The sequence below is a fragment of the Pecten maximus genome, chromosome 2 (assembly GCF_902652985.1).
Source record: "Pecten maximus chromosome 2, xPecMax1.1, whole genome shotgun sequence".
NCBI lineage: Eukaryota > Metazoa > Mollusca > Bivalvia > Pectinida > Pectinidae > Pecten > Pecten maximus.
Genome location: NC_047016.1, coordinates 22028234 through 22055163, shown reverse-complemented (window position 1 = coordinate 22055163; position 26930 = coordinate 22028234). Strand labels below are relative to the sequence as shown.

The 26930-nt window shown below is 36.4% G+C and overlaps 1 protein-coding gene across 4 annotated transcripts; it reads left to right on the top strand.

Annotated features, from left to right (window-relative positions):
- Positions 1-1254: 1254 nt before the first annotated feature.
- On the top strand, positions 1255-25734 carry LOC117321518 (sodium/glucose cotransporter 5-like). Of its 4 annotated transcripts, none has more exons than XM_033875946.1 (16): positions 1255-2466; positions 15878-15996; positions 16735-16806; positions 17265-17369; positions 17543-17602; positions 17773-17877; positions 18192-18297; positions 18608-18688; positions 19897-20102; positions 20954-21089; positions 21668-21775; positions 22090-22240; positions 22982-23150; positions 23817-24032; positions 24278-24437; positions 24557-25734. In XM_033875946.1, exons 2-16 carry the CDS (start codon positions 15910-15912, stop codon positions 24790-24792), a joined length of 1998 nt encoding a protein of 665 aa, XP_033731837.1. In that variant the 5' UTR covers positions 1255-2466; positions 15878-15909; the 3' UTR covers positions 24793-25734. The 4 variants fall into 4 exon arrangements, with proteins under 4 accessions (XP_033731837.1, XP_033731839.1, XP_033731838.1 ...); XM_033875948.1 differs by lacking the exon at positions 1255-2466 and adding an exon at positions 8292-8358; XM_033875947.1 differs by lacking the exon at positions 1255-2466 and adding an exon at positions 9333-9435.
- The last annotated feature ends 1196 nt before the right edge of the window (positions 25735-26930 follow it).

Here is a 26930-nt window from a genome sequence, read left to right as displayed (position 1 = left end):
CCAACAGGTAACATAGTTATATATAAACTATACCCCAACAGGTAACATAGTTATATATAAACGATTACCCATACAGGTAACATAGTTATATATAAACTATACCCCAACAGGTAACATAGTTATATATAAACTATACCCCAACAGGTAACATAGTTATATATAAACGATTACCCCAACAGGTAACATAGTTATATATAAAAGAATACCCCAACAGGTAACATAGTTATATATAAACGATTACCCCAACAGGTAACATAGTTATATATAAACTATACCCCCACAGGTAACAAAGTTATATATAAACGATTACCCATACAGGTAACATAGTTATATATAAACGATTACCCCAACAGGTAACATAGTTATATATAAACTATACCCCAACAGGTAACATAGTTATATATAAACGATTACCCCAACAGGTAACATAGTTATATATAAACGATTACCCCAACAGGTAACATAGTTATATATAAACGATTACCCCAACAGGTAACATAGTTATATATAAACGATTACCCCAACAGGTAACATAGTTATATATAAACGATTACCCCAACAGGTAACATAGTTATATATAAACGATTACCCCAACAGGTAACATAGTTATATATAAACGATTACCCCAACAGGTAACATAGTTATATATAAACGATTACCCCAACAGGTAACATAGTTATATATAAACGATTACCCCAACAGGTAACATAGTTATATATAAACGATTACCCCAACAGGTAACATAGTTATATATAAACGATTACCCCAACAGGTAACATAGTTATATATAAACGATTACCCCAACAGGTAACATAGTTATATATAAACGATTACCCCAACAGGTAACATAGTTATATATAAACTATACCCCAACAGGTAACATAGTTATATATAAACTATACCCCAACAGGTAACATAGTTATATATAAACTATACCCCAACAGGTAATATAGTTATATATAAACTATACCCCAACAGGTAACATAGTTATATATAAACTATACCCCCACAGGTAACAAAGTTATATATAAACTATACCCCAACAGTTAACATAGTTATATATAAACGATTACCCATACAGGTAACATAGTTATATATAAACGATTACCCCAACAGGTAACATAGTTATATATAAAAGAATACCCCAACAGGTAACATAGTTATATATAAACGATTACCCCAACAGTTAACATAGTTATATATAAACGATTACCCATACAGGTAACATAGTTATATATAAACGATTACCCATACAGGTAACATAGTTATATATAAACGATTACCCCAACAGGTAACATAGTTATATATAAACTATACCCCAACAGGTAACATAGTTATATATAAACGAGACTATTTTAATGAAGTGTTTGTGTGATACGGGATAAGAATACGCTACCATAATCAGATAAGTATAACTACAAATACATTGCCCTGGGAACTATCAGAAGTGATCATCCAGTCTAGCTTTAAAACGTTTCAGTTAAGTGGATCATCAAACCTTTTCTGAAAATTCTTCAACAGAAATCCATTTGCTGTCGTGTCTTTGAACAAGATGCTTACTCAGATTGCTCTGAAAAACATGCAACGAGCCTTTCTATGCGTTGATCCTTGAGGTAGGCAACAACTACTACAATAGTAAACCAACTTTAAGTGACCCTTGTCGTGGAAGGCGCGATAAACCCAACAAACGGACCAACAGGAATCTCGGGTGACCAGTTCCTGGAAACTTTGAAACACTTTCAGAGCTTAACAAAAGTGCCGACCTATTATCACGAATACCGCGGTTTAACTGGTAAGCTTAGATCATATTTCTTTTAGGAAACAATATTGAGTCTGTAATGTCTAACTTTGGTCATGAGATGGACTTAAATAGTACTACAAAATGTTGAATTTGGATATGCATTTTGACATTTTCGACTGTGTGTCACGGATTTAATGGGCTGTTATCCGTCTATGCCATTATCCACATCCATTATGTGTAAAAAAAAATCACCATCATAGTGTGTGCTCCTTCGTCAGAAGCAAGAAATAATGAATGAGCTTCACACTGCGCATGTGTACCACATTTGCCAGAACATCCCAATGTTATTGATTAATTTGGAGTCGTTGTCAACAACACGATATCGATTTTGATTGCTTTGCTTCCGCCTCACTTATTTTAAAGGACTATTTCCCAAGTAATCTATAATGCCTTTTGATCATTGTGATTAAATCTTAACACGTGCTTCTTTTATTTTCTCTATATGGCAATTAAATGTGTATGCTTCCCATGTGCATTGATTATGCTAAGTAGGTGTCTGTGGTGTATTCCGTGTCACAGTCGGGTACCCGTGGTATCGGTACCAGATTGCATGCATGAATGCTCGAACGATACACAGGATTCCCCATTAATCATACCCATCTCGTCCCATTACCACTTTCCATCGGCTTTCCAAGTCGGCAACATCGCTGATCACAATCTCCCTGGTAAGTCGCACACTGTTTCTGTATGAAATCAGTTATCATCACTAAAATAACTTTATAGATTTATATAATGAAGTTATTACATCTAATTTTAAATTAGTTTTTACATAAACTTGCCTATTGAAGTAGTTGATCTTCAAAAAACTGTAAGATCATGTTATACCACCTAACATCTTTTGAGATATAGATTTTTTCTATATAAAATTTGATCAAAACGGCTTGAATAAATAGAAAAAAACAATTCCCAGTATTTTAATCGGATACCAACTGATTTTATAAGAAGACATTTGTCGTCGTTTCCTTTACGGGTCAAAAATTTAAGAAATACGTCACCAAATAATGCAGCCAGGAACGCTGCTTCAACTGCTCCAGGAGGACATCATTAAAAGGATGTTGGGATGGTGAAGTGACTTATTCCGATATAAACACCTGAAATTGCGATGTTTATATACTTTCGTGTCACGTAATCCGATATAGACACCTGGATAGCGATGTTTATGGATGGACTTTCGTGTCGCGTATCCCGACCCCCTTCAGTTGAATTGTCTGTTTAGAAAATAACAGAACAGTATATAAGAGATTGTATATACACTCATACTGCGACTCCAGATGATACGACACAAGAGAGCTTGTTTTCCTTCATGTTTCTGCACCAGGATCAAACATTTTGTCAGACTTTGTTAGAATGTGATTTACTTAATCGATTACATGTGTGATATATGGAGAATGAACTTGTTGCTTAATTGCAGTCCTAATATGGTAAATGTAGATGTATATTAGAATAATTATATGTCATGAATAACTCCGTCGGGGCAATTTGAACGTCTTAATATGAATAATGTTTCTGGAATTACTTGTTATACAGTGCCGGGTTTAAACACATAACCGCCTATTAATTTTGTCTATATGTAACACATAATATACTATATTCATTGTTGTTATTTATAGTTACACGTGTTTGTATTCGTCTAAATACTTGTATTTACTCGCTATCAGGGTGCTACTACCAATGACGTTGACCAGGCTCCGTATTAACTTACATTTCAGGTTAATACTTAATGTATATGTTTGAGGTTAGATTAACCACCAATGCAAATGTCATATTAAACCGCATATTATTATAAAAATGTGATACGAGATAGGGAGGGAAGGGTTTGATAAGACAACATTAAAACAATGGCGTTTATAGACATAGGCAACCATGAATGTTGTAGGATTGTCTTGTGAAGACAATAGGACCCATTACCTCAGCTGCTGTTTCACAGCCCCATCAGCCAGTATGTGGAACAAAACTTGATTGATTGCTTCAGTCATATAACAATTTACAGATTTACTGAAGGTTCCGAACTTAGTTATTGTTCAACAGCAATCCACAACATTAACTGTTTATAATTGTAGCATTTTAAAGTGAAGTAAAAAGTATGGCGACTGTGATTATTATCTCATTGTTATACGTCATAATGATGTATGGTAGGTGTAATTATGAAGATAGCCGTTCATATGTAAAATTATAATTTTACTACAGATTTGTTAGTTGTGTGGGACGTTTGATGTGTGTTGTAGTCACTAGAAATATTAAAGTATGTAGTACTATGTTGATATTACTTCAAATATTATCTTATGTCAGATATTTTTATTATTAGAATTAAAAAAAACAATATGTGGAAAGCTTTGTGTGTTTATTATCTAAGTACAGAAGTGTAGAATTCATTGCGTGTTGCACCCAGGTGTTTAAAAAAGAGTAATAGGCGATGTCTGCTAACAAATTCTACTCTGTTAATTGGATATCACATTGCTATTGTAAAAACAAACAATTGTGAAGCTTCTATGATGCTAACGATGTGGACAACGTTCATAATATTAAATACAATACTAGTTATATTTTTAACCCATCATCATCAGATGGTGGGCTATTCAAATCACCCTTCGCCCGTGGTCCGTCCGTCCGTCCGACCGTCCGTAAATAATTCTTCTTGTCGCTATTTCTTAGAAGTACTAGAAAGGATTTTTGTCATATTTCATATGTGCGTTTCCTTTGGTCCCCAGTTATGCAGATTGCATTTCGGGAACGATCGGAAAACAACATGGCCTAGATGCGGCCATCTTGGATTTTGATAATTGAAGTTTGTTATCGCTATTCCTCAGAAAGTCCTACGGGGATCTCTTCTCAAATTTCAGATGTAAGTTCCTCTTGGTCCCTAGTTATGCATATTACATTTTGGGACCAATCAAAAAACAACATGGCTGACAGGTGGTCATCTTGGATTGCAGGTTGCTCCTGTTATATCGTGTTATATAAAGTTATTAAATGTTTTGTGTTTTGAAAGAAGGGAAAAGAGGAAAAAGGATCAGTCTTTCATTTGACTGATATGGACAATTCAATGGTAGGCGCCAAGATCCCTCTGGGACCTCTTGCTTGTCTTTACTGGTCATACTGAGAATCTCAAATAGCATATTGCAAATATAGACAGAAGCTTTATGTCATCAGAGAATGCATTATAAAAATAATAAATATCATTCATATTCATAATATTTCAAGTAGAATCGACATTTTATAGCTGAAGTGTAATAACGTGAAATTTAAATGAAACATACACACGGTATCTCGGACACGTTTCATTGCTGAGATGCGTTATTGCGTGATATATAGGGATTGAACGGTGTTTTATTGTGTTTACGGTGGTATGAACGCAATGGGATACATAGAGGATATCTAACAGTGTCTTCAGTAATACCAAATATATTTCACGAGTGGGGCTAATATTTTGATATTTTTCACGAGTGCGCAGCACGAGTGAAAAATATCAAAATATTAGCCACACGAGTGAAATATATTTGGTATTACTGAAGACACTGTTAGATATTCTGTTTATTACATTTTTTATCAACGAAAAACCTACCCCGTATGCTAACTAGGCCTACAGCGAAAGTTTGCATACAAAAAAAGTTGTTCCCACTGTCCAGGTGCTGACATATATGTCGGGCTTTCTGATTGGTCAATTATTTTGGTATTTTCTAATCATTAATTTGATTGGTCAGATCAGCAAAAGTGATATTTTTCACTAGTGAAAAATATCACTTTTATAGAATGAATAATTTTTGATATTTCACTGGTAAAAATGTAATAAAAACATATTCTATATAGCGCGTTAATGTATAAAATATGTTAATCCAAGACACGTCACTTCTTTGCTGAGATGTGTAATAGCGCGATAAATGAAGGTTTAGTTATAATTCATGTAAATCTGAGACTCGACATTTCATTATTTGAGATGTGTAATGACTATATCCATTGAAGTTAAGTATCATACGACATCTGAGGAGCGACATTCCCTTGTAGGTACACGTATTAGTATAGTAGCTGTCTGATATGGCTTGCGTAACACTACCGAGAGATTTTAAGTGATTTTATGTTTGTTTTTGTTTACAATTAGATATTTTCGTACCTGTTTATAGGTCACTTTACTTGACCTATTCTCCTATAACTACCGTAATACAGCATTTAATACAATTTAATACAATGTCCATGAATTGATAATTAGGAGGTTAATTAAAGTCTCAATTTGAGTTACAATGTATTTACTCTCGACTGTATTAGACACAGTAACTCACTTCTTTCTTTCCAAGTTAGGACCATGTATGAGGGAGCAAGTTGTTTCCATCAAATTTGCCTCTGTGGTATTTCTAGCACGACATTGCATGACATGCACGGGTTTTGTTTATCGAAGATCACCTGTTGTTAATAAATAACTTATAATGACTGCAGGCAATTCAGTAAAGACACGGTCGTATGGGTTTGTACGCAGCAGTCTGTAGTCACTGAACCAGCCACTGGCTCATTTATCGATTCCAATTCCGTTATCAGGCTCGATGGAATTGATTTCGTATGACCCGGTCATTCTATACTGATAAAACCTAAGATTTCCATACAAAATGTCTAAGCATGCATGAGTGACTTCCCTTAATTAACATTTCATTCGTCAATAAAAGATGTGCACCTTTATTAATATGTTTCAATCCCTTCGACTACAAAATACAGCAATAAGGAATTATGATACCTTGTCAGTTATGGCCTAGATAGTTATTGGTTTGGTTTGGAGATGTGTATACATGCCTAGTAGGCCATTGTATCAAGCTGACTACACCGACACTACGTAAGTCCTCCACAAAGTAACAACTCGGTGATATCGCCCGGTGAAGAAAAGGATGGTCAAACATCATCAACTATTACTTATTATGTTATATGTACTATGTCGCCTGGTAAAGAGGATGTCCAAACCTCCACAAAATTAATGGAGGTATATCGCCTGGTATACTGCCAGAATGATAAATGTCCTGTTATTTTTCCGGTAGGTCCGATATCCAAGATGACCGCCATCTTGAAACACAAATATTTAAACGTCTTCTGCAGTTCAATTGGAAACTTTGAACTGAAAATTGTTGGGGATGTTAAGGACAACGACAAAGTGTAAAAAAAACCCTGACATGGCAGCCATGATGGCCATTTTGTAACATGATTGCGCAATCATGGTTTTCTGGAAGACCACTTATTCTTCTCAAGTTCTTCCTGTAGGGTTCAGCTACAACTTACATGAAATGATCCTGAGATAATCCTGATGAACACCTGTTATTTTTCGTTATAAAATACATGTACAGTATTGTACAACTGTTTTCAGTGTCACTATACTGCTACCGAGTATGTTTAGTTTAGTTTAGTTTGTTTAACGTCCTATTAACAGCCAGGTTTTGGAGGTAGGGAAAAGCCGGAGTACTGGGAGAAAACCACTGACCTACGGTCAGTACCAGACAACTGCCCCACGTGGGATTCGAACTCGCGACTCAGGTGGAGGGCGAGTGAGTCGGTGGTCTTTAAACCAATGAATATGGAAGTTGGATTTCTGCCCGGCTTTATTCTGAATATAAAACGTTCGATAATGTCGGCGATTTTCCTCTGTGTAAATGTCCATATTCCAATGCATACCCAGTAATCCCACCACAAAGATAAGGGAACTTTATATCATTGAATATATATTAAAAAAGAGAACATGGCTAAGATTGTAGTGTTTTGTTAGTTCTCAAGATGACCGGCATCGGTTGAGGTTGTTAATGAAAAATGCTTATCTCTATACATTTCAATTTGCTATGAAATATAGAAAGCATCTTTGACCATTTTAACTGTTAAATGTCGCCATGTTGATTGTCTATCTGATAATATCACCGTAAAGATGACGTAACATATTACTGAGTAACGTAATAGACTAATGGACCTTAGGTGTGTGGTTCGGTCTCCTCCCTAGACGGTCACAGGTAAATGAAAGATGAAAGAGTACTCTGCGCATTTGTGTTCTTATGCAAAGCACGTTACTCCGATTACTCTGGATAGCATGTGAATACCCCCGACCATTGACTGAAGAATTTCCTGTGTAGGATAATAGTATTCTATACTTCTGCCCTACTTCCTCTACGGATATAACCATATTTCCCGTTTAGTTTGTATATAAATCAGACATGTTTAAATGTGTAAGTTCTACACATTATCGGCTACAAACTCTGTGGTGAGTATATATATGTATATAATAGATCAAAGTTAGGTCGTAAGTCCTATCACAACTGTAGCTATTAACACCTGCATATGGATCCTAGCAACAAGAACAATATGAAATTGTGATGTATTATTTATAATAGTTTATAGAAATTTTCGCCTGGTTTACCGCGCGTTAAATACCCGCCAGGATTCATTCTGTGAAGTGTATCACACAAATAAGTCATATGAATCATGGGCACAATTATTTCTGTTTGACACATTTAGCCGAAACAATTTCAAATATGGACGTGCAAATGTGCACCTACATTAAATGAACATGTACTGTGTGTCTACATTATGAGAACGTGAAGGTGTGTATCTTTATTATGGGAACGTGCAGGTATGAATCTACATGTACATTATGGGAACGTGCAGGTAAGAATCTACATTATGGGAACGTGCAGGTATGGATCTACATTATGGGAACGTGCAGGTATGGATCTACATTATTGGAACGTGCAGGTAAGAATCTACATTATGGGAACGTGCAGGTATGGATCTACATTATTGGAACGTGCAGGTAAGAATCTACATTATGGGAACGTGCAGTTATGAATTTACATTATGGGAACGTGCAGTTATGAATTTACATTATGGGAACGTGCAGTTATGAATTTACATTATGGGAACGTGCAGTTATGAATTTACATTATGGGAACGTGCAGTTATGAATTTACATTATGGGAACGTGCAGATAAGAATCTACATTATGGGAATGTGCAGGTGTAAATCGACATTATGGGAACGTGCAGGTAAGACTACATTATGGAAACGTGCATGTAAAAGTGTGCATCTACATTTTTGGGCAATGCACGTACGTCATATTATAGGGTCGTGTGTAAGTCTGCACCTACATTACGATTATCTGACCATGAATTATTCGGATGGTTAACATCAAACATGTATTGATATCCGTTATTAATAGCAAGGAAATGATACAACACATGTGCTGTTTATTGTGTGCGTTGCATGGAAATGTTGAGCCCAACTTTGACAAAACAATCTAATTTTCAACTGATGTTTCTGTTAGTGCAGACAATCGAGAAGCCTTGTAATGAGGACCGCCAACCCTCTTTAATATGATGCCGAGAGATTCTAATTAAGATAACGTAGTGCAGTTTGATAAATGAAAACGTCAGAACTAACTTCGTTACTCCGGCTCCACAGAATCTTTGATGGTATGCTTTGAAAGGAAATCGCTTCGTGTTGAAAGTATACTGGAACAGCTGGACTGAGCGTAGATGTCTGGGTGTTGATAAGTCTACACCGTTTAGTTAATGGTTCATAGGTACAGTGCTAAACAACCTCGTTATTCCTCAATCTTTGATGAGTTATCCTACGTCCATCGTATAACCCCAATCTCTAAAGGGCCAGACTGGACACAAACTGTAAGTTATTATTTTTTTTTATATTTATCGGTATGCCAATGTTGAGGGCTATATTTTAATGATATGGCTATGATTTTTAAACCTAAACAATTTTGTCGACCATATTTACCCGAATCGTTATCTTTATATCATTGTATTGTATACTAACTTGACAATTTGGCAGAACATATTCATTCTCATCTTCTATTTTCCGCGAGCTTCGTTCATGTTGGTATAAAACAGAATCAGACGAGCAATTATTATTATTCAAGTCATCTCTATTTTGTCGAAAAGTTTATTATCAACATGGTTCGTACACAGGCAATATTCCTTCACGTGAAATCCACGTGAATTTCACGTGAAGAGGGCAAAAAAGTGAAATTCACGTAAACTTGTACAGGTGAATTTCACGTGTACGAGTTTTGCCTGTGTCGCTTGGAAATTTTACCTTGGGATGGTTTATGATGATTTTACCCTCCGAGGTCATTATCAACGTAGATGCGTGAAAAAGGGGTTTGTTTGTTTGTGTAGGATGTAAAAGGAGGTAAAAAAAACGGGAATACTTTAGCGTATGATGAGGGCTTCAAGAGCTGTAAAGGGTAATGTGCACCATTAAGTCATCAATTGTTGTATATTGTGCAGCTGCTATGGAAAGGATAATCCATTATGTTAGAACGAATATTGGTAAGTGGCCTTTGTTACAGCTTTGTGTTTCTATGCATGACGATGTCTCGTTGGGTCTACGGCAGTGAGTTTATGTGTTGGGTTTATTATAGATACGGTTTGGTGTCGGACACTGAGCTGGTATTGTGGTATTTATTGTTTACATAGCGTGTTACGAAGGTGTGTTTCACATGGTTTGGAAGGTCTAAAGCCGTGTCATAGGTGATGTAATATATTGCTGTTATGTAGATGTGTCATTGTGGCGCTAGCTGTTTTGACATTTGCATGTTTTCAATCTGATGGTAGAGTTCATGTAGTGAGAGAGTGGGTTAGGATTTTTGTGAAGATGGGTACTGTGACGTCATTTAACTAAATATCCTAGAGTATATTTTGTCAGGTCTTACTGTCTTACGTGGTTTAATATTATTGAGTAGTTTGATGATGTCTTTTATAATGTGTGTTTCTGGCATGTGACGTTATCCTTTAGTATGGGACAGTCGTGTTATGTGGACAAGTCCTTTATCTGGTATATGACAGTCCTGTTCTGTAGAGAACGTCCTTTGTCTGGTATATGACAGTCCTGTTCTGTAGAGAAGGTCCTTTGTCTGGTATATGACAGTCCTGTTCTGTAGAGAAGGTCCTTTGTCTATATATGACAGTCCTGTTCTGTAGAGAAGGTCCTTTGTGTGGTATATGACAGTCCTGTTCTGTAGAGAAGGTCCTTTGTGTGGTATATGACAGTCCTGTTCTGTAGAGAAGGTCCTTTGTGTGGTATATGACAGTCCTGTTCTGTAGAGAAGGTCCTTTGTGTGGTATATGACAGTCCTGTTCTGTAGAGAAGGTCCTTTGTGTGGTATATGACAGTCCTGTTCTGTAGAGAAGGTCCTTTGTGTGGTATATGACAGTCCTGTTCTGTAGAGAAGGTCCTTTGTGTGGTATATGACAGTCCTGTTCTGTAGAGAAGGTCCTTTGTGTGGTATATGACAGTCCTGTTCTGTAGAGAAGGTCCTTTGTGTGGTATATGACAGTCCTGTTCTGTAGAGAAGGTCCTTTGTGTGGTATATGACAGTCCTGTTCTGTAGAGAAGGTCCTTTGTGTGGTATATGACAGTCCTGTTCTGTAGAGAAGGTCCTTTGTGTGGTATATGACAGTCCTGTTCTGTAGAGAAGGTCCTTTGTGTGGTATATGACAGTCCTGTTCTGTAGAGAAGGTCCTTTGTGTGGTATATGACAGTCCTGTTCTGTAGAGAAGGTCCTTTGTGTGGTATATGACAGTCCTGTTCTGTAGAGAAGGTCCTTTGTGTGGTATATGACAGTCCTGTTCTGTAGAGAAGGTCCTTTGTGTGGTATATGACAGTCCTGTTCTGTAGAGAAGGTCCTTTGTGTGGTATATGCCAGTCCTGTTCTGTAGAGAAGGTCCTTTGTGTGGTATATGACAGTTCTGTTCTGTAGAGAAGGTCCTTTATCTGGTATATGACAGTCCTGTTCTATAGAGAAGGTCCTTTGGATGGTATATGACAGTCCTGTTCTGTAGAGAAGGTCCTTTGTGTGGTATATGACAGTCCTGTTTCTGTAGAGAAGGTCCTTTGTCTGGTATATGACAGTCCTGTTCTGTAGAGAAGGTCCTTTGTCTGGTATATGACAGTCCTGTTCTGTAGAGAAGGTCCTTTGTGTGGTATATGACAGTCCTGTTCTGTAGAGAAGGTCCTTTGTGTGGTATATGACAGTCCTGTTATGTAGAGAAGGTCCTTTGTGTGGTATATGACAGTCCCGTTCTGTAGAGAAGGTCCTTTGTGTGGTATATGACAGTCCTGTTCTGTAGAGAAGGTCCTTTGTGTGGTATATGACAGTCCTGTTCAGTAGAGAAGGTCCTTTATCTGGTATATGACAGTCCTGTTCTGTAGAGAAGGTCCTTTGGATGGTATATGACAGTCCTGTTCTATAGAGAAGGTCCTTTGTGTGGTATATGACAGTCATGTTCTGTAGAGAATGTCCTTTGTGTGGTATATGACAGTCCTGTTCTGTATAGAAGGTCCTTTGTGTGGTATATGACAGTCCTGTTCTATAGAGAATGTCCTTTGTCTGGTATATGACAGTCGTGTTCTGTAGAGAATGTCCTTTGTCTGGTATATGGCAGTCCTATACTGTGGTGAAGGTCTTTTGGTATTGGACAGTCCTGTTCTATGGTTAAGGCTGATTTAAAATTGTTCGTTTTGTATGTTTGCTTTGGATGTTGTTTCGGTCTTTAGCTGTCCCTCGGTACGTTTCTTGTAGTTTTTATGTAGGGTTACAGCTAGGAGAGGGTGAGCTATGTTCGTCTATCGTTAGATATGCATTACGTGTTTGTTTTTGTAGTTCTGATTTTGGTGATTTGTATTTGTGTCTGAGTTCATGTTTTATTCCAGTTTACTTTGTTGTTGAGGTATGTGTTTCTGGGTCCTCTTCTTTTCAGTCGAACGAATTTCAGTGAAGACTATATCATGGTCAGATTTGTCAATTGGTGGCGTGGTGTCTGTCTTGTTGATGGTTGATGGTCTGTTTGTAAATGACAAAGCGAGTCATTATTTGTGTGAGGGAATTGTTGTCTAGGATGTGCAGAAGGTGCTAGTTGAGCGTTTGTCTGGTATTGATGTGTTGCTCTGCCAGTGTATGTATGGTAAGTTGTAATCGACACTTTTATATTTTATTATGGTGTTGTTTTGACCTAGTCTGTTCATAGATATTTTTAGTTGTTCTAGTGAGTATCCTTTGCCTGATGGCGGTCTGCAGTGTGCTCTATGTTGAGGTTGCGTGAATTTGACATGAATGTGTTAACCCAAATTGATTTATTATCTGTTTCAAATTCTTTAATTTGTTGTGTGTGGTATTTGTTGGTGATTACATGTAGTACTCCTCGTGGCTTTGTTAATGTTTATTTGGGGTGTGATCTTTACGGTAGACAGTGTACTCATTTAGTTGGAAGTATTCATATGATGAGACTGTTTGAGTGAGTGTATTATTTTATCGAGGTCAGGTTTTTGTTGGAAAGGAATTCGAAGTTAATTGTGGCTATTGGTTCAGTGAATGTGTGCATCTTGTGGCAGTCTTCTTGTTTTGGTTTATTGGAGAGGAGGATGCTGTGGGTTTGCCTGGACTGGTGGGATTGTCATGTAAGCTTGAGTTACCCTATTTGTGTCAATGCTTGTGTTGGCAAATACTCTTAGTAGTGTTTTAGAGAAGTTTGATAGCTCGCAGTTTGGACAGTCCAAGGATACATCACTATGGCCGTAATGTTTAAGAGATGGTTTGTTAATTCCCCGAGAGTCGACATAGAACATATGCCACACGTTTCACAAAATGTTACACTGGGCTTGCATGTGGCTGCCTTACCACATGCACCACAGGGGTATCTAGGGGTTCCTTGACCAGGGTTTAGTTCTGTACCTGCCGATATGGAGAGTAGGAGGATGAAAAAGATTGTGGTGTGTTTTACTCTTGAAAGGAGGGATGGGATGAGTAAAAGGCCAGGTCTGTGTGACGGGGAGGATGAGATATAAGCCTAATGCATGTCCGTTTATAATAGTCCAGAAGGATAGAAGGGCTATGCTTAAAATTAATGGTGTGCACTTCATTGTGTGATGTGTAAATGTCTTAACTGTACAAAAAATCTTGTAAAACCGTAGAAACGGTACACAAGATAGTGTCACTTTTTAAAACAAGATTTAGGGTTATTTACAGCAGAATGTAAATACATCTATTTCGTTCTTGTAGGACTCGTCAGTAATGTTAAAGAAATAAAGTGTCGATACATAGGAGGCTACCAAAAGCATAAAACGTGTCGAAAGAAATGTCAAGATCTGTATAGGGAAGTGCAAAAAACTCATACTTCAGTTTTAATAATTGTCAATATTAGATTTAAAATGAACGTCAAGTACATTTATACATCTTGAACCGTGTCACTATTCAAACGAATTAATAAAAATGGTCTCGGTATCCTGTTTTCAAGCATGCTCTTCGCTAAAATAGACACATGCTATTCTATTAACGAACACGCGGACTTGTTTTAACATCTAATTTGATGTGAGTGATTTCTATAGCAAAGTGGATTTCCGATTGTCATAAAACTTGTCTTTCTCCTAACAACTCTTATCCAGGAAAATTATCTACACCATTTAAATCTGCAATTACAAGGACTTGAAACAACAAAATTAGATGAACTGGCAGAAATAAATGGTTATATAACTCCATGTATCATTGACGGTTCAGAGCCATAGCTGCCTCATCTGTGCAAATGACAATCCTATAAATTGTGAGGAATCGTTCTTTCGTGCTGTATCTTGTAGTCTGCAGTGTAAACAATGTGTCACTTTTTCCATCTTATCCATACATTGTTTAACTGATAATTGTGTTTTATTTTAACCGATTAAATGTTTTTAAGTACTCTTAATTAGATACCTTTGTTTCCGAAGATATATCTCGATGTTGTGAATATCTGAATTTTGTGATTAATCAGAGAATGAATGAATCTAGCATAACTCTACTGGCATTAGTATCATGACCCCCTCCCCCCTCCCCAATACGTTAGAGTCTTAACACCCATCGGAACTGATGTGATTGGGTGAAGGCTCCCATGTTTTTTTAAACTGAAGTCACAACTTCGTAGCTGCATATGCGTTGTTTTGTCATCAAGAAGACTTCAAATGAAAATATCCCAATTAGTCTGATCAATTCAGTTTTCACAATTTTTTTTGCAATTGCCATATAATTTGATAAGCATTATCTTAAATAATTTTCAATTTTATATCTTTGAATGTAGCCACTGTTTTTGGTATTTCCTAGATCCGTTTTACAAGACTCGTATGGAATGGCCGCTCATGTAAGCTGCATTAGAAGTTTTGCTGAACCTTGTCGAAGTTGATCCTATACTATTTCAAGTACATGTCAGAATGACCTTTTGCACCGATTTCCGTACTGATCACGGGCAAGTTGATGTTCAGCATAGATAAATCAATCGTTCAACCGTCGGTATAACGTGATAGCCAATGGGTGTTACATCCGGGGCACATGGGTAATAAACAAACGATATATCCATTATACCTCCTTGTAACTGTCATACATTAATTGAGACAGCTATATTGCCGTGATATAGCGTGAACTTCAAATTACTAATTTTAACGCGACTCGTCATTCTGGTGAACTTAACGATATTATATATCTATCCTGTCCGCCTATAGACAATACTACCAATAGGCTATCCATTAATTAACGTGTCGATATATAATCAACATACTGTCCGTGTTGTGTACATAAGGAATACCGTCATTTAATATGAATTCAGTGATAGATACAGAGTGTGTCTGGTAATGAGTGTAAAAAAACAATTACCACATTTAGGACTATGTTAGACACTGTTAAGGGTAAAGGGAATGAATATCTTAGAGGAGAGCTCGGATATCATTTAAGTAGGCGTACACTTATGTCAAAATAGCTTCTTTAGAACTATATGATATGACTTGTTACGTTGTGTTATGTACCGATATACCTACAAACAACAGATGTGTTTACAGACTTGTTTGTAATATCATTTGTTCCGGCGTTCCATTAATTTTCAGGAATGGGCCGCTGCACCGACATGCATTCTCATTGCTTACAGGCAGACCTTTAGACTGTTTATCAGGTTTATTCACATTAATACAACCCCCGTGTAAACGATATATGCTGTTTGATATATTTGCAAAAAAAAAAAAACATTCCAGGGCTCATTATCAACTAATTTGTATAAGAATACAAGCATGAAGTATCTACTAGTCTTCCTGTTTCAGGTGTTCAACATTGGTGAGTCCAGATTTTCAGAATGGAGCACCACAACAAGCTGAACAATTGGCAGGATATCACCGTGCTGTTGGTGTATTTCGCTGCTGTGCTCGCGGTGGGGCTTTGGGTATGTATATGTGTATTTCGCTGCTGTGCTCGCGGTGGGGCTTTGCGTACGTATATCTGTATTTCGCTGCTGTGCTCGCGGCGGGGCTTTGGGTATGTATATGTGTATTTCGATGCTGTGCTCGCGGTGGGGCTTTGCGTACGTATATCTGTATTTCGCTGCTGTGCTCGCGGCGGGGCTTTGGGTATGTATATCTGTATTTCGCTGCTGTGCTCGCGGGGAGAATTGGGGTTTGCATATTTGTATTTCGCTGCTGTGCTCGCGGTGGGGCTTTGGGTATGTATATCTGTATTTCGCTGCTGTGCTGGCGGCAGGATTTTAGGTACGTATATTTCAGTTACAAGCTAATATTGTCACATTGAGAGATTGCGAACAAGTTTCTGGACACAACAGAAAAATTGCGTAGTTCTGCTGAATCATGACGGAAAGGCGGATCGTTATCAGTGACTAGTGAGAGACAAGAGAAAATCCCGTTGGAGGATTAGTTCGAATATATTTGTTTGTTGTTCGATAATGTAAACATTGCAACAGTATTAATTGTGTTGATGTCTGTATCAAACCAAGATGCTTTCTAACAATTTTAAAAAACCCGCATTATCATAACCATATATCAATCACCACTGCAATTATGATGGTAATGAAACAGTAGTATACAGTCACGCATGATTTAATTGAATATACAGAATTAGTTTCATTTTGGTAACACTAATGCATTTTACAATATCAATACTATTTCAGTCCATGCGAAGTTCAAAACGAGGCAATGTAAAGGGTTACTTCCTGGCGAGCCGTACCATGCCATGGGTGGCGGTATGTATCTACATGTCCAGTACTAGTGTTTGTTGTACCTTTGTACCTAGCGGTAACCACCCTAATTTGAGAATGTGCCTTAAACCGGATTTGTATGACGGGTTTCGTCAACGAAGCATAAGACGCTTACTCTTACGGAACACCTGGTCTTATTTCCCATTTCCTTTCTTAGGGGTCTCATTGCAAAGCTATTTTGTGTGTATATTTTTCCTTCGTTTAATCGAGTTTGCGTTTGAATTTTGTTTTTGTTATTATATCGTTTTTCTTTGTTGTTTTTGTATAAACACTAATAATTTAATTATCGTGTTTTCATTGACAAAAGTATTGTTACAAATCGTATTGTTCTTACTGTCACTATGATGTCTGATGATGTATCGATATCTGTAACAATCACCCCCTAAAAAAAAAAAAAAAAAAAAATCCTCATCCATTATATTTATGGACACATCCGCTTTCAGGTTGGAGCGTCACTTTTCTCGAGCAACATAGGGAGTGAACACTTTATTGGTCTGGCTGGGGCAGGGGCTTCAACGGGGATAGCTATGATTCTTTTCGAGTGGAGTGTAAGTATTTACACTATAGTCATCTATAATTTTACGTTCCATCATGTACATGCTATGTCTACTTCAAAACATTCAATTTCATGTTGATGTTATGAGTATGTTAGAAAACTATGCCAAATACGCTAAAATCACTTAGATGCTTCCATTTAATACATGTTTTTGTTTTTTTACAGCCCGTATTTCTGATATTGCTGCTGGGCTGGTATTTTATCCCAGTCTATATTTCCTCGGGGGTAAGTTACTTGTTTTCCGGTCGGTATCGTAGTAAATCATACTTCTATCTATTACAACATTTATGATACCATCGTAGATCTTTATATTCACTAAATATCATAAATTGATCAGCGATCAATTCGTCACATGTTTGTCATGCTATACAGATGTAATATTTGTGCCTTGACAGGTGTACACCTTGCCAGAATACATGGAGAAACGTCTCGGAGGGAACAAAATCCGGATATATATATCTATTTTGTTCCTTGTGCTCGCTGTCGTCACCAAATTAGCGGTAAAGTAGTCATTTAAGTCTGGCATCTTTACACTCTCTCAAGCAACACTAGCCTACCAATAAATGACTCATCAACACTGAAATTTCAACTTTTCATTCGATAGTATTACATTCTTTTCCCAAATACTCCGTTTTAAATTTATTCTTAATTTATCATTTTTTTCGTAAATATCATAATATCCGACAGCTAAAAAAATTAATTTAATTGATAATCAAGAATTCCACTTTAGGAATTGGATTATATGTTGATAAGATTCACCGTCTGTTAATTCATTAAATTCCATTGTAGATTACGTTGTATTGTTGTACTTTAGGTGAACATGTTTGCGGGCGGACTCTTCATACAGATGGCTACAGGATGGAACATGTACATGTCCGTCATCATATTGTTAGCTGTGACAGGGTTCTACACCATACTGGGTAACTTTCGTTTTAGATATCCTTAACCGTTATCACTCACAGGGTTTATATCACTAACGGAAGAAAGTTTGTTTGTGTAAATCATTGTATACACCTCATTTTATCGAAATTATTTTGCATATATTTCTTATGATTTCTCCCCTTTTAACATCAAACAGAACCAAATGTTATAACCAGTTTACGATGAATATTTTGTGCCCAAATAGCTTGATATGCTTTCATTTCCCCCTCAACCACATCAGCGTAAGAAAGATTTACCTTTTGATAAAGTTAATCGGTCCGATATAAAATGTGTTGCCTGTTGTTACAGGGGGACTAAAGGCTGTGATGTACACAGACACGTTTCAGGCAGTTGTCCTAACTCTCGGAGCCCTCCTCCTGTTTGGAATAGGTAGGTGCTTTAACTCACTGACGAAGCTTATATTGTACTGCGGATTCGGATGAATATCTAAATAAAAGAGTTTCATGAAGAATCAAATCGACAGGTATATTAGTGATGGCAAGAGCATTATATGTAGACATTGCGTCATCTGAATACGTGCTTCTTTCAACTTAAGAGATGGCGTTCTGAAAACAAGGGTAATTATGTAAATTGCATTTTTAATCGTGTACTTCAGTATTGCTTTTACCTAAAAACCAATTTAGTTATTCATGAATTTACGAACATTGGCGTTGTTCGCCTATCAACTCCTATGCTTTTTAAATCTAATTCTGCGCTGTAGCATTCTTTAGTGCAAAGTATACAATGCTACATAAATGGATGGTGTGAACTTTGCGAAACGATACGAGAGGAACCATTAAGCTTTTCCTGACCTACAGATAATTCGGGCCATACGTTTCTAAATGAAATTCAAATTTGTATAAACAGATATTGTTGACCCAAGAGATGAAAGTTGATGGAAGCTGTTTAATTTAAAGTCGTTTTCATTTTGTACAGATCAAGGGAGGTTATCCACATTTGATCTATATACACTTATACAACCTAAATGAAGCGTTTCATTGAAAGTTCAGTGGTTCTGGCTCCAAATTCAATTTTCCTTAATTTTTAAGAATTGGAGTTCAGGAAATTTTTTTTTATTGAAAACTTTATTAAATTATGTTGTCTTTCATATGGTAAATTGGAAGTTCTAAGTTTAAGGAGCTCGAGTGTTATTTAAACTAACAATCCAAAGACTATGATTCGTTTAAACAGACTCAGACGAGAAAGACAAATACGGCGATAGATAAACAATAACATTTTCAATCATAACATACATGAGCCTATTATTGTATTTGATGTATTTTGTTATGACAAAAAATCCTCAGATAAAATCGACCGGAAAGTTACACTTAAATCAGCACACATACCAATTGGTATTGTTTGCTTTTATATTATACTTCATTGTTTGATTGTTGAAATATACTCAGCACTGACACCTTGGGTATATAATGATTTACTTGTCTTTTGAGAAATGACCCATAACTCCAAATCCAATACGTGATTCTAAAAATGCAGGTGACATTCTTGATTGCAATTGAAATACCATTGTTCAATGACCAATTTGACCTGCTCCCGATTAAAGTTCAATAAATTGATATTAGATATTTTCTATTTTGTAGCTTTCAGTCGTGTCGGAAGCTTGGAGAATCTGGAACAATTGTACATGAACGCAACTGCCACAATTCAGGTTGCCAACAGTTCGTGTGGATTACCGAAGAAAGACGCCTTCCACGTATTCCTTGATCCTGTTAATGGGGAACAACCGTGGCCGGGTCTGCTAGTTTGTTCCTCCCTAGGATGTGTCGCCTATTGGTGCTGTGACCAGGTAATGTCCTGTAATGGTGATTTACCATCAAACTGTATCTGTTTCCGGTTCTCGTGACTAAGAGATTAATTGTTATCCCGGTGTTTTAGCCGTATCGAATTTTGTATGGGAACCAGAAATATAGGACAAAATAAACACCAATAGCTGTTAGAAAAATCAGTACATTCAACTGTTAACCCAGACTAAATTATTATTTATGAATTAGGAACTAACGATTATAGGATTTAATAAGCTGGTATTGCTGTAAGTAAATATGTAAGTGATGATTTAGAACACAGTTTTAGACATTGAAATTGTGATGTATATGATATAAAGTGAGAGCTTAAAACACATTTGGAAGGTAAGTACCATTGTGAAACAGGAAACTAGTGAATTTATTAGATCTAATGGCTATAAACATATGAGAGGAATATCGATAATATTATTATTCAAGCAATAAATATTTGTAACAAATGATGCCATGGTTCTATAATACGCATTGCCATTGCTGACAAAAAGATTTGGAAGGAGTTAAAGGTATTTTGCCAGAAACAGCGATTGGTGGTATATGATTATGACCAAAGCACCTTGTAGTTTGGTTAAAATATTTATTGCTTATGATCACATTTTACTACTTAAATAAAGTTTTTAATTATTCTACTCTCCTTATGTATGTTTGGTCAGTTCTTGTTACACCAATGCCAGTCCCAATCATAAATCGGTAACGTCTATTGATATTAAACTAAACCTAGCGCCACAATTCTTCATGTGCAATGACCCAAACCATTTGTAAACACAATGCTAAACAACATGTTCCTATACGTTACTGAGGGTTGGGAGGGTGGATATTGTATTGTCTTTTTTCTTTTTAGGTTATAGTACAAAGATCTCTAGCGGCTAAGAGCCTTTCCCACGCTAAAGGTGGTTCGGTTATGGCTGCTGGTCTGAAACTGCTGCCGTTATTCCTGATGATATTGCCGGGAATGATAAGCCGAGTCTTGTTTCCTGGTGAATGCTTATTGTTTGCACGCACGTTAATCAGAGTGGCCCATTGTACTGCATCCTTATGTAGTACTTAGCCTATGGATAGAATAAATCAATTTGGATGTTGTGGAGTCATCATGTTTGGTTTGTTAATATCATGTCACATTCCAACAAATATTATATTTTTTAAGATCATACAAGTTTGATTCATATCTATTGTTTTGTTAATTTGATCTTCATTCCTATAATTTTATGTTTACATTATTTATATAACTTTAATAGACTATATTTTGTCACGCATATATACAGTGAAACCTCGATAGTTCCATATATGTCCTCGATAGTCCTGTCTTTTTTTAATATGAGTGACATGTGATTGTTGAAGATATGTGTTTGAATTATAAACATCTCCGACACGTGCTTCCTGATCAATGGATAAACGCTGTTCCACTGTATATTAAAAGGCTTCTTGTTAGTGTTGTTTTTAGCGAATATTTACATTTCAGAATGCATGTTTATGCTGACAGGATGGCCGACAAGTCTAAGTGAGTGTCAAACAATAGTTCGAATGATGTTTGAATATTAAAATGTTGTTCTTTTAGATGAGGTAGCGTGTGCAGACCCCGATGAGTGTATGCGGATATGTGACAACTCCGTGGGATGTTCAAACATCGCCTATCCGAAGCTCGTCCTGGAGTTGCTTCCTAATGGTAAGTTGAGAAGACAAGAACGACAGAAGCAGCCTATCCGTTCCTGTATACGTAGTGTAATCATTTACAGGTACATGTATGCTTTTCTATACGTTATTCATGGAAATGTCATCGACACAGTGGCAGGTTGTCCTTCTGTGACGTTGATTTGATTATACGTTGGTTATAGTGTCAAATACAATACCAGAGGTGGCTATAATCACTACGATAGATTAATAAACCAATATCATATCATTATATTTTGCAAATGTTCATGAAAAATTATTATGACGAATAAAAAAGAAAAAAAGATAAACATTTGACTGTTAATACAGGACTTCGGGGTTTTATGATGGCTGTCGTCCTCTCCGCCGTGATGAGTTCCCTAACGTCCATCTTCAACAGTTCTAGTACTTTGTTTACCATGGATTTATGGAGACGCTTTAGGCCGAGGTCCACGCAGAGAGAATTACTCATCGTCGGCAGGTAATGGTTTTGTCGAAGAGCTATGTACATGTATGACGTAGGCTGCTGGGTATACCAACGTACAAAGTGGCCAACCACAAGTGGTTCAGAAACAGACTAATGATCGTATAGCAGTAGTGAAAGGACATATATGGCAATTGTTGTTTCAACGGATGTAGCAGATGAAATTTCAACCTTCAATGTGTCTGAAGGTGAAGACACAGCGGAAACCAGAGATAAGTTAGAATAATAAACTGAATGTAGTTGCTACAGATGTGTAAAGACTTGTACCGCCTTGTGTCACAGTAATGGTGTTAAATTGTGAGATGTATTCACGTATACATATTTATCCATAATACATAGGTTTTCTTGTCTCTTCCGTTCATCTTATTGCCTTTAAACATGTATCATAAGTCCGACGTTTATCTTGCTTCATATCCTTATATATATATATTGATTTTGTTGTTATTCCGACAGACATTCGTAATGGAAACAACACTATCAATGTTGACTATGGTTCTGTTGTATATTTAGCTTCTTATCGCTATCGCTGTCTTTCATTTTATGTAGTTTAAGCAAATACTGCAAAAGGAACTAGACGTGTATTCGTTATTGCGATCACGAACTTCATATGATAAATACATTTAAAGGACAATAAGCATATTGTAAACTTTGCGTAACAACATTTCATTAAGTTTTCCCCCATTTTAACCGTTGTAAAATCATGTTCATCCATTCATTTATTCTTCTCTTTCTTATCAGGGTCTTCATCCTCTTTATGTGTGTGTTGAGCATTGTATGGCTTCCTTTGATTAAGAGCTCACAGGGAGGACAACTCTTCGCATACCTCAACATGGTTCTAGCCAGTCTTATGGCACCAGCAGGCCCAGCATTCCTGATGGCAATATTTTGGAAGAGAACAACAGAAATAGTAAGTCTCAAAAGTATTGATTTTGTTATCAAATATTTCAATGGAACATTTAGTAATTATAAGATGACAATTAACTGAAAGTAATGTTATTTATTTGATATAAATCACTATTTCTGAAGGATAATATAAATTTCATTATACCGCGGGATGTAAAATCAAAGATATTAAATATGTACTTTAAAATGGAATTTGAAAATGACCTAAAAGAACTGCCTCTCCGGTTTGAGTGGTTTTTTGTGTGTTATAAAGGTGTTTTGGAAAAACAAATGTTAATCTGTTGAGGCATTGAATAATCATACAAAAATATTAATTACCATATCCTTTCCAATATGTATCATTATGATGGGAGCATGTGATGTTTAAAAAGACAGAATATGAGAAGGGCATTGAACATAAGACATTTAGTCAGACGAAATAAAGGAAGAAGCACCTTGATTGTAAGCTCGCTAGCATGTTATAGTTCCAGTTTTGCTAATTTTTCGAAGCACTGTAAGTTCGTTTACTCGATATGATTGTTTGAATCAGAGAAAGTTTCAAGAAGAATTCAGTTGAATCGACTTTATTCACCTCTAAGTGCTGCATACCAGCCATACAGTCCGATGTACATGTACAACACATTGTCCGTCCGTTATTGACGATATACATGTGTACGTTTCGTTATTATAGGGAGTCATCGGTGGTCTGCTTATTACTCATGTCTGTGGCATGGTACGTCTGGTTCTGGAATTTGCTTTCCCAGCGCCACCGTGTGGACAACCGGAGACACGACCGGCAATTATTTACAATTTCCACTTCCTGTACTTCGGTTTGTTCAACGTATTTCTGGCGTTTTTGGCCATAGGGGTGATTAGCCTGCTGACACGACCCCGGACTGACGAGGAGGTTGGTGATATTGTATATCTCATACCAATACCGATAATGATCTATTTGGAAGGAACATTTTCGTTTGTGCAATTCAAATTAATTATCAAAATAATGTTTCATAACGTACGTTAGAAATCCATTTCTCATTTTCATTTTATTTTTTATTTCTTTATAGACCCCATCTATTTCTCTCGATAGTAACGAGAACAAAACTACATCTGCTGTTAGTATTTTTTCTGCATTTGGTAAATTGTATCACACAGCTTCAACACGTGACGTGGTGGACAAGAGTTATGGTCCCTAACACAACGACGGAAGAAAAAGATGAGGAACATGGCACCGTGGACAATAATGACATTAACCTCAAACCGGTTAAGGATGAGGCGGTGAACAATACAACAATTGGAGGAAAATATGTATCAGGTATATTTAAAAAAAAAAACAAAAACAAAAAAACAAAAAAAAAACGTCAACGTGGCATAAACTGTGTTTTATTAACACAACATATGGAAGATTCATTAACGCTCTCTTTTTTCTTACAGACGAAGAGACTTGCCAAGACGACCAGATATCCATCATAGCAAACGAGCGGACCTGTTTGGTTAAGTTTACATCATTTCTGTTTGGAGAGCCAGAACTTGGAAGGGAGATAACTACGATGTCGTTACGACAGAAACAGATATTCATGACGGAACGAAAAGAATACAAATGGCTGTTGGATGCTTCCGCCGTTTTTATGATTGCGGTTGTGATGTTTCTCGCTGGATATTTTGCTTGATTTAACAGCTAACGTGTGCACATAAGCAGACTACATAAGTGTTGTAATCATCGTGTTATTGGTAGTATTTCTATTTAAACAGAATCACATTGTTGTTGTTTACCAGAATTTATTTCCATATTGGATATTAACACTATTTTCTTGAGAAACAAAATATGTCTGTCACATATACTGGAATATTCTGCAGTTTTTCGGAGTTTTCATTACCAGTCGTGTATTGGAATGTCAATACATAGAGAACAATTTTCTTCATATTGAAGATAACAATGAACTAATTATGGTCGTGATGTTTCAGATATATATCTGTGTTATGCAAAATACATGGTCCACAGCAACTATAATCATTTGCATTGACGAGTGAGTTCCGGTGCACATTGTAGTTAAAATTATCAACGTTCTCAGTGTGTTCGTCAACGTAGTACCAATATCAATTATAGTTTATATGATTAAAAAGAACCTCGCCGTCGTTTTAACTAGCTGTCATTTTCGATTGCTAGAGTATTGTTTCAATATCGGATTTTAACACGAAAAGGATCTACTATATTTCTTCCCAAAATAGAGTATCTTTTTATTGATGGAACTGCCAAGAACATATATATATATTGTTATTTTGTTCTTTTTCCTTATCTTGGAGTAATGCGATTTTTGTATGTTGAAATAAGGTAATTATCATCGTTACGATAATAATGAATTGCTGGAAAACAGTCGCCTAAATCACGATTACGACGGTCAAAACAAAACAATGCATTTTTCAAAAATCATTTATTCACCTTGAGATCCGTTTCCCAGAAAACTGGACATACATTTTATAGATATCGTAGATCCTTAATCTTAATGAATATGATTGGAGAGGTTTCATTAGAAACCGTGTGTCTGATAGGCAATATATATTTTTGTACAATTTTCTTCATATTGAAGAGTAAAACATTGTATTTTGTGTTACATGTTGTTTAAGATTTGTTTGTTGATAAGAATCCATAGATATAACAGGTCGTCCTCCCTGGCAAATACTCCCCGCCTAACACTTTAACTGACTTTCCATGTTACATTCATAATAATGCACATGAATACAACAGTTACAGGCCCCGGTAATATTTGTAGTAGTGCTGTATATTTCCTGATGGATAGGTCTCCGTAGTAAATATTTCAGTGATATCCGGATATCTCTCTGATGCATATTTTACGTTCAATCAAAATACTCATAGACACACATAGATATCCTGTTCTGACAATGTATTAGGATTGTATGGTAACAAAATATACATACTATTTTTATGCGGTTTTCTGTGGTATATATTGTATCGTGGTGTAGTTTCCTCTGGTATATATTGTATCGTGGTGTAGTTTCCTGTGGTATATATTGTATCGTGGTGTAGTTTACTCTGGTAGATATTGTATCGTGGTGTAGTTTACTCTGATAGATATTGTATCGTGGTGTAGTTTACTCTGGTAGATATTGTATCGTGATGTAGTTTACTCTGGTAGATATTGTATCGTTGTGTAGTTTCCTGTGGTATATATTGTATCGTGGTGTAGTTTACTCTGGTATATATTGTATCGCGTGTAGTTTACTCTGGTATATATTGTATCGTGTTGTAGTTTCCTCTGGTAGATATTGTATCGTGGTGTAGTTTACTCTGGTAGATATTGTATCGTTGTATAGTTTCCTGTGGTAGATATTGTATCGTTGTGTAGTTTCCTGTGGTATATATTGTATCGTGGTGTAGTTTACTCTGGTAGATATTGTATCGTTGTGTAGTTTACTCTGGTAGATATTGTATCGATGTGTAGTTTCCTGTGGTAGATATTGTATCGTTGTGTAGTTTCCTGTGGTAGATATTGTATCGTTGTGTAGTTTCCTGTGGTAGATATTGTATCGTTGTGAAGTTTCCTGTGGTAGATATTGTATCGTTGTGTAGTTTCCTGTGGTATACATTGTATCGTGGTGTAGTTTACTCTGGTATATTTGGTATCGTTGCGTCGTTTCCTCTATATATTGTATCGGTGTGAAATTTTCTCTGTATACAGATGATAGTTTAGTTTATATTTGTCTGGTACATTGTATTTTAACTCAATATTTTGTTGTTTTTATTTTAACTTTAGTGTTGTCCACCCCGATAGGCATTGAAATACGACCA

Coding starts and splice junctions, on each gene's coding strand:
- LOC117321518 (XM_033875945.1), top strand. CDS start 16,183: ATGTATATCTGTATTTCGCTGCTGTGCTCGCGGGGAGAATTGGGGTTT. Junction 18,298..18,607: donor AGGGTTCTACACCATACTGG/GTAACTTTCGTT, acceptor CTGTTGTTACAG/GGGGACTAAAGGCTGTGATG. Junction 24,438..24,556: donor TGGAGGAAAATATGTATCAG/GTATATTTAAAA, acceptor TTTTTCTTACAG/ACGAAGAGACTTGCCAAGAC.